The 13819-nt window shown below is 43.4% G+C and overlaps 1 protein-coding gene across 2 annotated transcripts in view; it reads left to right on the forward strand.

The window, feature by feature from the left end:
- LOC146172746 (uncharacterized) overlaps nucleotides 1-13819 on the forward strand; it is a 243314-nt gene that overhangs the window by 180413 nt on the left and 49082 nt on the right. For both annotated transcript variants that reach the window (XM_084584981.1, XM_084584982.1), the window contains exon 2: nucleotides 6342-6531. In XM_084584981.1, the coding sequence (XP_084441107.1) occupies nucleotides 6342-6531 (190 nt within the window). The remainder of the gene's footprint in view (nucleotides 1-6341; nucleotides 6532-13819) is intronic.

The following is a 13819-nucleotide window of genomic DNA, read 5'->3' on the forward strand; positions in this document are numbered from 1 at the left end:
TACACTGCGTTTGCTTTGCCGCGCGCACGTGGCCATGCGGTAATTGACGAGACCCTCTAATGAAGCACAGCCGAGGAAGAGCCCATCGAAAAACCCTGACACGTACTCGACGCGCTCGGCACGACTTCATCGCTGGCGCAGTCGCCTGCTTCTCATGCCTGTCGTCTGCTACGGCGCGGCGCGGTCGTCTGCTTCTTATGCTCACCTTCTGCGACGGCCTGTCGACCGGGAAGAACTGAGCCATGTGCAACCGCGTAACAGTTATTTCTTACTTTTTCATTTCATATATTATCTCCTTTTCCTGACAAAACTCACGCCCTGCTTCTAGGACCGGCTTTGAAGACGCGAGAGCGTTCAGTGGAGGCACGTTCGAAGCCGTTTCTTTTTTTCTTTTTTTTTTCCTCTTTTCCTTTTCGTCGCCTCGTTTTCTCACTTATTCTTACCAGAAAGAGTTAATTTTTGTTTCGTTTCTCGTTTGGCCGCCGATTCCTTAATGTTGCTCTCGAAGCGAGGAAAATATTTTTTTTTTCTTTTCTTTTTTTCACGCAGTTTGGCCGCTTTCGGCTGCTATTAGTATTACGCCGCCTGAATTATTTTTATTTTATTTTTCCCTTTCTTGACTTCGGGCTCGCCTTCCATCCTTTTCATTTTTCTCCTTGCCTTATTTTCTTGTACCTTCGAATGTGTCACGATCGCAAGTGTGCCGTTACGCCTATCCTGTATCTTACCGTTGTCACGTCTTCTGGTCAGGCTTGCACGTGCCTAATGCGTGCCGCCGACGATTAGAGGAAAGAAGCGCCTTCGCGGACGACTCCGCGGATGTTTAGATGGCCGCTGTTGGAGCACGTTAATCGACCATGTGGTTGCTTCTCATTGCTTCGAATTCGTATGTGGTCATTTGCGCCTTACATCCGTAATGGCAAAAAAAGGGATGTTCCAGCTTAGTGTTATTGATTTAAGAGCTTTTCCTTACCGTTTTTATCTGCAAAACAACACGTGGAACTGATGTTTATTTTATTTCTTTTTCATTTCTCTTTTCGTTTTACTTGATTGGGACAATAAAGTTTTTCGAATTTTGTACTTACCCCTTGTTACTCCGCTTTTCCATCAGTAGTGTTCTTGCCCTATGCTTTTCATGATTTTGTCCTGTTGTTTTTTTTTTGTTTGTTTTTCTTTTAATTTTTTACTATGGGTGTGTATACATATATATATATATATATATATATATATATATATATATATATATATATATATATATATATATATATATATATATATATATATATATATATATATATATATATATATATATATATATATATTCCTGTTTGGTTCTATTTGCGAAATAGTGCTCGTGTCGGGTATTGCTTCTTTCTTTGGTCATCTTTTTTTTTCTTTTTTTTTTTTTTCGTGCTAACTCCAGCATGAATCAGACTCAAATTGTCGAACTTTCCACCTTGCTGCTATTGCTGTGGACTGTCAGGATGATACTTATTAGGGGAATATTAATGGAAAACTTTGGATGGATGGGGCAGTCTTGTTAGGACGACTCATTTTGTAACCGTATTTTTTTCCAGAAATGGAGGCTAGTACGTATATGCCCACAGAAATGTGTTTTAATGTGTCTTTACCGGATATGGTCGAAACATATGTAGAGCCCTCATCATAGCGCGCGGGCAGCTTTGGAACTTTAACCTCCCGTGGTGTTTCCTCTTTCACTAAAAAAAAGCAAGGCGCCCGTGTGCTGTGCGATGTCAGTGTCCGTTAAAGAACCCCAGGGGGTCAAAATTTCCGGAGTTCTCCACTACGGCGTCTCTCATAGCCTGAGTCGCTTTGGGACGTTCAACCCCACAAACCAAACCAAACCAACCATCTTTCACTAAAGCTGCCGCGCCGCTGTGGTGAAGTGGTTCGACCGCTGTGCCCAAGGACGCGGGATCGAAGCCGCGCCGGTCTCTTTTTGATGCAGACGAAAAAACTGTGCGAGGTCAGTGCACGTTAGAGATCCCCAGGCGGTCGAAATTTCCGGATCCCTCCACTACGAGATTTCCCATAGTCTGGGTCGCTTTGGGACGTTAAACCCTACAAAGCAAACTATTTTCCTTTAAAGGTGTTGATAGTTGTACTGGAACTTGGTCTGATGTGAAAGTATATCTCTTGTTGACTTAGAGTGAACAAGCGTTTGTCTTCTTTTGATGCGAAAACATTTCTTCACGAGTTACGCCACCAGTGTGGGTCGGTAGGTCCTGTCATCAGAGCATGTCTGCTCGAACTGACACTTCAGACCTACGGGTCTTTTATTAGCGTAAGGAGGGTGGATAGCGTTATGGGTACTAAAAAAAAAAAAAACAAATAAAGAATAACCGATGACACAAGTGAATAACAACAAAAATAAATTTAAAATAGAAAGGAGACGCCTAAATGCTTTCGGATTGCCATAAGCAAACTGAAGTACGCCCCTGATTACTTTTTCTTCTTTTTTTTTTTTCATTCTGGAGGTCTACTTAGGCGCCTTGCTATTCGTTGTGAAATTATATCAGGGTGAATATTTCGTTGTCAGAATAATTTCGGCTCTCCACGTGGTTCTGCAAATGACGGGCTTTGCTTAGACAATTTTTCCCTTCATTTATTGCCACTGGTGCTGAGTTTGCATAGTTGCGACTTAAGCACTCTGCCCGTTTTCGGTAACACCGTATAATAATGATAATGATACTAATAATAATAATAATAATAATAATAATAATAATAATAATAATAATAATAATAATAATAATAATAATAATAATAATAATAATAATAATAATAATGATGATGATGATAATAATAATAATAAAAAACTGCCGGATAAGATAAAATCATATCACTTGCTGTGATTGCGGATGTGGCAGAAATTTCCTAGTAGCGAGTCCGCTTAAATTCATTATTAATCATTTATGCATGTTGCCTTCCATTGCACGGTGATATTCCGTTGTAATTTCATATGTCAATCCTCCGAGGGCTGTAATTGTGCCTTCAGAGTTTTTCATTACTGTCCCAAAATAATTGCTTAGCGAGATAATGTTGCTTGAAAAGTGCATCATCAGAGAGCTTCTGAGCAGAGGAGATCGGTAAACGGCAATGCATTCTCGTAAACGCCAAAGTGTATGACGCTAAAAACACATACTGAATGGTTGCTTGAAATGCCCACGAGAAGGAAAGTTGTTCTTGTCTAATATTTTATCTCTGCTCTAATTCTGTCTACTTTTATCGCTGAGGCGCAGTCTCAAATGCTTTCTGCTGCATTCGCATACTTAAATGAGTACTTGGCGGGACGTACTACATCCAATTAAAACACAAAATAATATTTTAGGATTCAAGGCTTTCCGTAATTTTAATTGGAGCATATATTTCACTGTTTATGATTTCAAATGTAGGCATGCAAACGTTGCTACCACCTTGAGAAAACATGGCAACCCATCTGTAAAATAGAACATGCAAAAGTATCAAGTTTGTTGCATTTGTTTTTCATCGTAGATGGGAGCGAATTCGACTTCGCGCGCATATATTTATTGCTAAGTATTTTGAATTTGAGAGATGCGCATTTGTAAAGCATAAAGCATTAAAGTCTATTTCAGTTTGGCCTCACGCATGTCCAGCTAATACATATATGCGCCAAGGCACATTTTTCCTTCACACGCGCAGTTCACGTCTCGAATGTGCAGTGCGTAGAAGATAAATGTTGTTTACCTAAACAACGTGATGTCGGAAAATATTGTGTCTGCTTTTTTCGCACCTACTTTAGCTTTATTCACACGTCATCACTTCGTTAATTCTGCTGACCCTAGTAGCCTGATATAAGCAAAGTTGTTTCGTATGTTTCTCTCAGTGGGCGAATCGCAGATATTCTTATTCTAGGAGATTGCCTTAATGAATACTGGGATCTTGTTATATGATAGTAATATTCTAGTTGTTCTCGCAGCAAAACGTTTACGAAATCATGCGCATACTTTCGAACCTTGAATTCAGCACTGATTTAATCCCTGCTTACAACCGTCTCACTGCACATGTTTTGAAAACGTAACCATAGATAGAAGCAGGGTAGTTATATATATTTTTTCTCATTTACTGTTCCAATTGGTATTTTTATCTAAGAGTGCATTTTTACGCAACGCTGAAGAAGCCAACTAACTGTCCGTTAAAATATGTGCGACTTCTGACGACGGTGCAAGCAGCTCTTAGGAAAGTGGGAAAGTGTTGCTGAGTTGTTCATTGTGAGGCCCAGAATTCATCGGGAGTTGCTTTTTGCGAAAGTTTTGATGTTGTCCTGAAGTGTTTTTCGATATCCTTCTGTGGCGGCTTCTCCTTTTTTTTTTTCTTTTTCTTGCGCTTAATGCTGGCGCCACGTTGAAATATACCAGAGTGTGTCCGGGTGGACTCCATTCACGAGAGCTGGTGACTTGACGTGAGCGGCAACTCTTTTGAGGACGACGACAGCGGTCCAAGGTCTGGACCGTGACGGCCACAACCGACCGCGGTTCGTTCCACTTGTGGGCGACGGCCGCGCGCTGACGACGTCCGCGAAAATGCAAATGAGTTATCGCGGCGTAGCGGGTCGCTCGCCCTGAAGGGCATTCCTCCCACGCGTCGGTGCATGCTGCGAGAACGAGGCCCCAGAAAAGCCTTCCGCCGGAAGTGACGTGAGACCTGCGATATAGTACCGTGACGGACGGCTTCTCGCCCCTCGGTGCCGGCGACACAAGCAGCACGTGAGCTGACCCTGGCACATCAATGTGTGTCAGACATGGCAGTAATTGAATTACAGTAAATTACTGTAATGTAATTACTTTTTCGGTAATTTGTAATGTAATAAATTACTTTTTCGGTTTGGAAATTTAGTAATGTAGTGAATTACTTTTTGGTAGTAATTTCGCAGCAAAATAATTAATTCCTCTCGAAATTACTTTTACTAAAGTGCGCCATCACTCCTTCAATAAACAACAAAGTAGAGGGCGCGAAAGCAGGAACGACGTGCTGCAATCCGAAGCCAGCGTAACGGATTGGCATAAGCAGACAGAATTGATCAGAACTATAGTCAACTAGAATACTCTGGAGAACAAGTTGTTGTTTTGTTTAATAGCTTTACTTAGTTTTTGCATTTATGGAAACTAGAAAGTAGTTTCAAAAGTAATTGATTTACTCAGTAGAAGTAATTGTAATGTAATTTCATTACTTTTGACGAGCAGTAATGAGTAATGTAATTTAATTACTTTTCTGCAATTTTCAACGAAGTAATTAGTACTGTAATTTAATTCCTTTTCAAAAGTAATTTTGCCATGTATGATGTGTGTGGCTCCTTCACATGAGCTCCAGAAGCCGGTTAACCAGCCTTGGTAGAACACCAAATCTCTCTCTTTTTGTGGATGTAAGGTTGTTGGGTTTTTGGAACTGCTTAGGCGCTGAGGCCATATGTCGCTGAATCTCACGTGCTTTTCTGACGCACCCGGTGGCGAACATTCGCATTGTATCCGTGCTAATAGGCCACTTGCTTCGCGAGTTTCGCGTAAGCGGCAGTAGCTCATGAACCAAAACACAACATGAACCCTTGCGTCTTGTGTCTTAGCGGCGTTGATACTAGGCAAGCTTAATTAAAGCACTAGTACTGTATAAGCTCCTATACCACATCCCATGCACGTAGACTTAAGCCCTGGTCATCTTTTTGGGGAAACTTGTGGGCTGCAAAGTCGATGCCTGAGCTCTTGCAGCGTCATACATGTCCCAGCGCTGCCTCAATAGAACCGGCAGCACGTGCACAGCCGCTTCTCACGTGAGCCTTCGGTGCAACGTTAGTATGTGCATTGTTGGCTGTATCTCGCACCGAAGTGTGAGGCGCAGTGTCTGATGGCTCCGCATGACTGACTGCTGCGTGCCGAACGAACTACTGCTGCCTTGCAAACGTCGATAGGCTTCTGTGGCTGCGTTGCATCATTAAACACTGCTCGATTTGAACATTTCCCAAAAGGTCAAGCGGGAGGTTCATGCAAATTTACGGTGGCTCTAGCTGATGCTTTATTGTGCGCCTTCGAGTAATTCTGCACTTTGCGAGCCTGTGTCACTAGAGACCCGAATTGATTGATTGATTGATTGATTGATTGATTGATTGATTGATTGATTGATTGATTGATTGATTGATTGATTGACACTGCACAGCGGAGCGCTGACATAATTCCTCTAAAATACACACTGACTTTCTGTTGTCTTCAGTGGGCTCTCTCCAGAGATGGATACTGGGCCTCAGTGAACATCAGCATTTACATGGTTCTTGTTTTTTTTTCTGTTTTTTTTTTTTGTTCGCTCTGGCGCAGACCATGGTCGACATGAGTTCAGAGTCGGACTGGTCCGCCATTCTGGACAATCCCATCATCCTCCACGACCGCATGATGTCCGACGCGGTCCAGTCACCACGCATCCAGTCAGAGCACTCGTACTCCATGACGTCGAGTGACGAGGGACCAGACTCACCCCTCTCTATTACGCCACACATCAAAATGGAAGGTAAGCACAGCTCTATTGCACTTCCAAGCTTGAATATCCCGATATGATACTGCAGGCTCTTGAAAGTACCATTACACAAGAGGGGAAATGCAAGACATGAACGCGTATACGATGCCAACAAGTACGACCAGGGTATAAACGCGGAATGCGCAGCGAACATCTCAGACAGCGAGCAAAGCAAATTTACGTGTTCAGAGCACGTACGCAAGGTGCATACTAGCACCTGCCATCGCATATTGTCACTTAAATCAACTCACATTTTGCATATACTTGAACCAAACTTGCAAATCCCTTAATAGGTGTAAACACTAGAACTTCTTAAAGTCTGGCTCCATCAAAGGCGGGTCACTATAGTGGTCCGAGCACAGGGGGAAAGGAAAATAAAGAGGGGGGGAGAAAGCTGCTGGCAGCTTGCTTTGCAAATCATTTTTTACAGAGGGGAGAAAGGATAAATTATTTTTCTCCGTCTCGGTTTTCAGAAGATATGTCAATGGCTTTTATTAAAGTTCATTGGGAAATTGCGGAAACAACAGAGAAGTGTTCCAAAAAATTGCAAGGGTTGAACGCTGCTGAACCGAATATTGAGCGAAAGCATTACCTGCAGGTGACTGAGCGTTCTTCTCTGTTTCTTCTTCCACAGCCCACATATAAATCCCCTCTTTAAGCAAGCCGTATGGACGTGCCTTAGTGGCCTATAGGGGTAACGTGAATGCCAGGGTCCTATAGCAGGCTGATTCTGACATAACCGTCCCATGTGAAACGAGAGACCCAAGTTGGTAGCTCCTGCCAGCCCACATATAAAGCACCGCTTTAACCAAGCCGTATGAACGTGCCTGACGTCTCGTATCACGTGAGCACCAGCTGTGCCTCGAGCGCGCCACACCGACCGCTTTTGTGTCACGTGGGGTGTGACGTCACGCGCTGCGCCGTAGCTGCGACCGCGCTACGCCGACCGCTTGAGTTGGTAGCCCAGCTCTCACCCTAGTGTCACGTGGGGTGTGACGTCACAGCGTCACGTGGGTGCGGCCCCGCCACGCTGAAGGCTCGAAACCTAGAGTAGTATTGCTTTTGCAATAAAACCACTGAAGAAATGAAAAATGGCAGCCTGCTTCGTATTCATGTAGTCCTTATATATTCGAGCGCAGGGGGTCTCGGACCTCTCTGAAATACTGGCGGGAGGATCTCAGACCCCCCCCGCGACTTTAAGCCCTGAACATTACAAACGACTTGTAAGGCTGTTCACTTGATTTAGACAAATCAACCAATTTAATGTGACTGCGTGGGAACACGGTGATTACTTATTGACTTTCGATGGTTATTAGGCTGTGCAACCGGCGCGTTTCATTAAAAGAAAAAAGAAGTCATGAGTTACAGATATGTGTAATAATGTGCGCAGGACCTGACGAGGATGATCCATTAGCGCGACCATAATCATGCGCTTTTTGCCGTCAAAAGGTTACGGCGATCCTGAAATTTCGGTGCATCTTTTTCGTTTCTTTCGCGTTCAGTTCGCAGCTTCTAAATGTAGAAGAGTAATGGCGCCCTAATTTTGAGCGCATATCTCTGCCCTCGCCCTCCTTTCCTCACCAGACATTGTCTGGTCACGCTCTAGAAATTGTAACGACCAATTATTCAGCGGCTCTTCGGATATCGGACGAAGAAGTGCGCACGAGATACATGCATGCCTTTGGGAGAAACAAGTGAGGCCAGAAAAAAAGAGCGGAAAATGTTTCGTGACCGACTCCCCAAAAAGCCAGTTTTGTATATATATGCAAGCGCACGCTCCGCCCCCTGGTGTACAGCGTACACAACTCGACCTGTCTGGAAGCAACAGCAACTTCACTTGATTGCGGGGGCAGACCAGACTAAGACGCGGGCATATACAAATGTATATATGTATGCAACTGAGGTGAGGACTTCCATGCCTATTGCCGCTCTAATCTGGAGACCGAATTATCGCTGTAGCATCGTTCATGCATCCAGCATCCCACCAATCACCCCTTCCAGTCTTTTTCTTGCAGCGCCTCCAGCAGCGCCTAAAACGTGAACACTGTATCAACAGGCGCCCATCATTTATGTTCGGATGACCTCCCCCATGCTCCCTCTGAATGCAGAAGCGCGCCGGAGAGAAGTGGGCGAGAGATTAGGGTCCGCGCCGTATGGCGTCAGAAAGTGGGGCGCGTTGATTGGTTCGTTCCATCGGGGGCAAGGCTCCTTTGAGCTCGCTTGCTGCGTGCGTCCCGAAGCGCCCAAGTTAGCACTTTGAGCGTCCTTCTTTAAGTTTTTTTCCCTTCTTTCTCTGCGTGTGTATTTGCCTGTGGTTGCACATCTTCCCACTTTTAGCGCCAACTTTGGTTCCCCCACCATCACCCCTTCGTCCTAACGGATGCACTCTGACCTTTCTCCGGTGCCGTTGCTTTTCTAGTAGTTGTAGAGGCAAGACTCAAAGAGAGGGGACTGACGGGGGCCAAGCCGAAGGGCAATGCGCGAAACGCTTCCGCATAAATTATGCTAACAAGGAGGGTGGCTTCAAGGTCAGCCGTATCCGTCTCGCGCTCGGGATCGTCATCTTGCTCTTGCGCGGCATGATGCCGCCTGCAACCGCTAGACGTCGCACGCGTGCGCGTCACGATACACATGCGCCGCTTCGCGGCCCTGTCACGAACTAGGCCCCAGACCGGGCGTTTAGCGCCGTTATTACGAGAATGTTTTCCTTCTTGCCACCATGCTTGGTCTGCCACCAGAATCCGCCGTACTTGGCAGCCAAGCGAGTACCAATGAAAAGCAAGGGTTCAAAGAACGACCCCCCCCCCCCCCCCAACCCACTTATCTTCACTTTTATCTTTAGCTGCTAGCGTGTTTTCGATTACGCGCTACAGCCGCCTTTTTTTAATATTTGTATCTTCTTAATTGTTTGAAGACTGAAACTGTTTGAAGACTGAACTGAAACGCAGTTTCGCAATTTGAAAACCATTCGTTTGCAAGGAGAGCTATTACAATAAATCACACTCCAGCTGCGTACAAGGAACGCCATCGTACATGCAAGCAAAAAGCATTTCTCATAGTTTTACCAACTGAATCAATCTTTTCGTCCAACTTGCCTTTCCGCAAGAATACCTTTACTGCTATGACTAGTTTAAATTTTCAACATATGCAGTTTTGTAGGATGCCGAGTCGGGCGAGTTGTTTTTAATTCATTTAGGATGGAAAAACAGCGCAAAGGGAGAAGGACTTTTACACGTCTGTGTGCTTCCCGTTCCTTTGTCCCTCGTCCCTTTGTGATGTTTTTCCATCCAAATTGGATGTGCATTTTTTACCTTATACAAACTTGATCACGGCGTCTTTTTCAACAATGAAATCAATAAAATTAAAGCAGCACTCATTTAACACCATGTTTGAGTATTTTTGGTTCAGTTGCATATCGCCAATGAACCTAAATAGCGATAAAAAACGTATTTTGTTCCCAAATACAACGCGAACGATGCAGTGCAACACTGAACCCAGATGTTATATAATCTCCTTTTGCACATCGGGGGCTTTCTGCAGGAGTCGGTGAACAGGAGCTGCATGCTTGTCTTCTCAGCATCTAATTTCTCTGCCGTGCTTCTTTGCCTACTCAATCGCTTTCTCTCATTCTCCTTATTAGCAGGATGATGGTGTGTGCCGCCTCAGTATCTTATACGGTACCGCCGTCACGTCTCCTCTTCTGCTGGCGATGCTGGCAGAGATGCTGTGCACGACAGTTCGGCCGATCTCTTTCCCTGCCCGTGCCTCATGCGTGGCAAGAGGCCGGACCACGGGTGTCCGCGTGACCTTTCCCAAGGCCGTGTAGGCGAAGCACTTACTTAATCGACCACGTGGTTGTAAGCTGCCCCTTTTCTCCTCGGCTTCAAACGTAACCATATGATCCGCGCATCCTGAGCATGTTTACATCCTTAAAGGTGTAAAGCTGTCCCAGGCCTAATATCATGTGAGTGGAGCAGCACTGCTTCACCGTGGAACATAATTCGTTGTGCAAATGCCCTTTGTTTGGCGCCGAAAAGCGGATGCTGCGTTCTTTTGAGGCCGCAGCGCACTGCAGCACCTCACAGTGTCCAAGATTCTGCTGCAGCTGTTTTTGGCTTTCATATCGCATTTTTCTCCTCTTTTTCTTGTATGCCCCCGCTCCGTTTTACACAGCGCAGGGTATACAGGAAACCCCTACAGGAAACCCCTGATTGGTAAGCGCCATGCCTTAACCCTACCCCGCCGTTTTTCACGTTCAATGTTAGCCCGAGGACACTCAAGCAGCCTTTTTGAGCCCTAAAAATGTGTAAAAATGTTAGTGAGTAGAGCCAGGCAAGCGCACTGAAATTCATCAGACTCGCGGTTCTCGAGCAGCTGACTGCGCGTGACAGTACCCACTTTCGCTTATGCTGCGTTTTACGATGTGATTTCTTTTTTTTTTCTAATGTTTACGTACTTATATTTTAAAAATTTATACGTGCGTCTGTCTGTTTATGTGGTTCGTAGTACAAGGCGGGAATCACATCATTAATAGGTCCTAATGATTTACCGATTAATTAACTTAAATAAGTCATCAACCCTTTAATGGGTAATTCTGTATTTAGAAATTGAAGGTCTTCATCATCAACGTTGAGTTTGATTTTTTTTTTTATTTCTTAATTGACAATATTCTTCGAAATATCAGACGTAGAAAATACGAATTCGAAACTTCGGCGTGTTGCTTCTCCCTCATTGCTAATTCATAAAGTGTCGACGCTCGCTTTTCTTATTCACCTAATACAGAAGCCGGTTGGGAGTTTAATGATGTTTAAGTAGTTCACATTATTTTGGCGACCATACCGATAGAAGCCATGCCATTGCATAAACATGCATAGACCGAAAATCACACTCAACGAGCTTTCCAATGCATTTCTTGGAGTTCGCAAATTCAACTACATTACAGAGACGGAAAATTTCTATACTGGGCTCACATGTGGTACTGGCGGCCTTCAATATAGTGCTGTAATATGACCTTCTTAAATAAAATGTAAAATAAATAAATTAATTAAAATAAATGGCTCTTTTTTATGAAAGTTGATTAGACAATTTAATTAATTAATAGTTTTTGTCCAACCGTTCATTTCAAGTTCGTCTAGGTGCTACTCTGTTAAAACATTTCACTCCGGAGAATGGTGTCCCTCAGGGGTGCATCTTGAGTACAATGCTGTTTATAGTAAAAATGAACTCTATAGTAAAAATATTCCCAACGACCATCATGCACTCAGTCGATGACCTACATATAGCGTGTATATCCTGTAATGTATCAACTTGTGAGAGGCAAATTCAATTAACAGTAAATAAACTAGCGACATGGGCAGATAGAAATGGTGTTAGGTTCTCTGCACAGAAATCGGTAGCCTTTTTATTCTCACTTAGACGAGGTTTGCAAGTGGATCCTACAGTTTACCTCAATGACATTGCTTTACCAGTAAAACATGAACATAATTTTCTAGGCTTTACTTTCGACAGAAAGCTGACTTTCCTCCCACACATAAACACTTAAAAAGAAAGCCTCCCAATCTTTGAACATACTTAAAGTGCTGTCACGTAAACGCTGGGGATGCGATAGGACATGCCTTCTGCAGATTTATCGTTCATTTGTACGATCGAGCTTGGACTATGGTTGCATAGTTTACGGGTCTGCAAGGCCCTCATGCATAAAACGACTTGACCCAGTCCACAACCTAGGTTTGCGTCTTTCGACCGGGGCATACAGGACGTCGCCTGTGAGAAGTCCATATGTAGAAACCAACGAACCATCTCTTGAGGACAAAAGAGCCATGCTAACTTGTTCATATATTCTTAAGATCCGTTCGCTACCAACACACCTTTGCTACCCCATAGTTACAAAGTGCCCATCTAGAACCCTGTTTACCAACAAACCGCAAGCAGTCTGACCCCTCCTCCTCCGCTTTGAACAGATGTGCCAAGAAATAAAAATACTCGATACACTCCCTGATATTGCACAATGTCCTGACCCATTACCACCTTGGTTTAAATTTCTCTGTGTATGCGACCTTACTTTAACACAGTTTGACTAACAGCGAACTCCACATGAACACATATTACAAGAATTCCTGACCTTAGAGGAAAAATATAAAGACCACAAAAGATTTTGTGCTGATGGTTCCAAAACCACCTCATATGTTGGTAGTGGGGTCGTAGAAAACAATCGCCAGAAAACAGTTAGGTTGCCCAATTGTGCATCGATGTTCACTGCTGAAAGTTATTCCATATCTATAGCTGTAGAAAAAATAATAAAATGCAATATTGAAAAGAGCATAATCTACACTGACTCCCTCAGCTTAATCACTGCATTACATCCTAAAAATGCAAGCAACATAACCCTTAGTGGGAAAAACAATACATTGGATAACAACAGCCGAAGCACGGAAAAATGAATGCACCACGCAAAGATATTTTGAAATTCATACAAAGAAAACTCAGAGAAAAATGGCAAGCCTCATGGAAAAATGAAATAAACAACAAACTAGACGTTGTGAAACCAGTTGTTGAAGAATGGAAGTCGTGCAGTCACCAGAAACGTTTCATGGAGGTAATATTATGTCGCCTTTGAATTGGAAACACGCATATTACTCATAGTTTCATTCTCAGGAAAGAAGATGAACCAATATGTGAAGACTGGGGACATGGACTGACGATAAACCACATTTTAATTTCATGACAAAAACTCGAAAAGCTACGGAAAAAGCATTTTACTCAATTTTACACCGCACAGATACCATTTCATCCATCACTTCTCCTTGGAGAGAACGCAATTGTAGACATTTCATATGTTTTTAGTCTTAGAAGAAACATTTTTCCTGAACAAGGTTCCCAAAAAAGAAAAAAAAACATATACCTTGTGCTTGGTGTATGATAGCCTGAGTTGCTTATGCGCCATAAAACACAACACATAATAATCATTTACCTTTGTCACGGACATGTAATGTTCGTCTTGCTCTACAATACACTTCCACAGAGCGCACAGCCGACTTCAAAATATGATGTCTTAAGTCTAAAAAAAAAAAGAAAAAAAAAGCAATCACCCGGTATAGCGCTAGCGGTTCTGGGTTTCATTGATTGATTATACAGGCATTTCACTTAGTGTTTCAGTTGACTAGTTTTATCATTCATAAAGCGTGCGACATGTCTTGCTGCAGACCGAGATTTTGTTGCAGTTATTTGGGGTGCTCATTAATAAAGGAAGAATGGCTTACTGGCGAGCGGCCCAAACGAACAG

The sequence above is a fragment of the Amblyomma maculatum genome, chromosome 11 (assembly GCF_055883805.1).
Source record: "Amblyomma maculatum isolate TAMU_Amacu chromosome 11, ASM5588380v1, whole genome shotgun sequence".
Classification (NCBI taxonomy): domain Eukaryota; kingdom Metazoa; phylum Arthropoda; class Arachnida; order Ixodida; family Ixodidae; genus Amblyomma; species Amblyomma maculatum.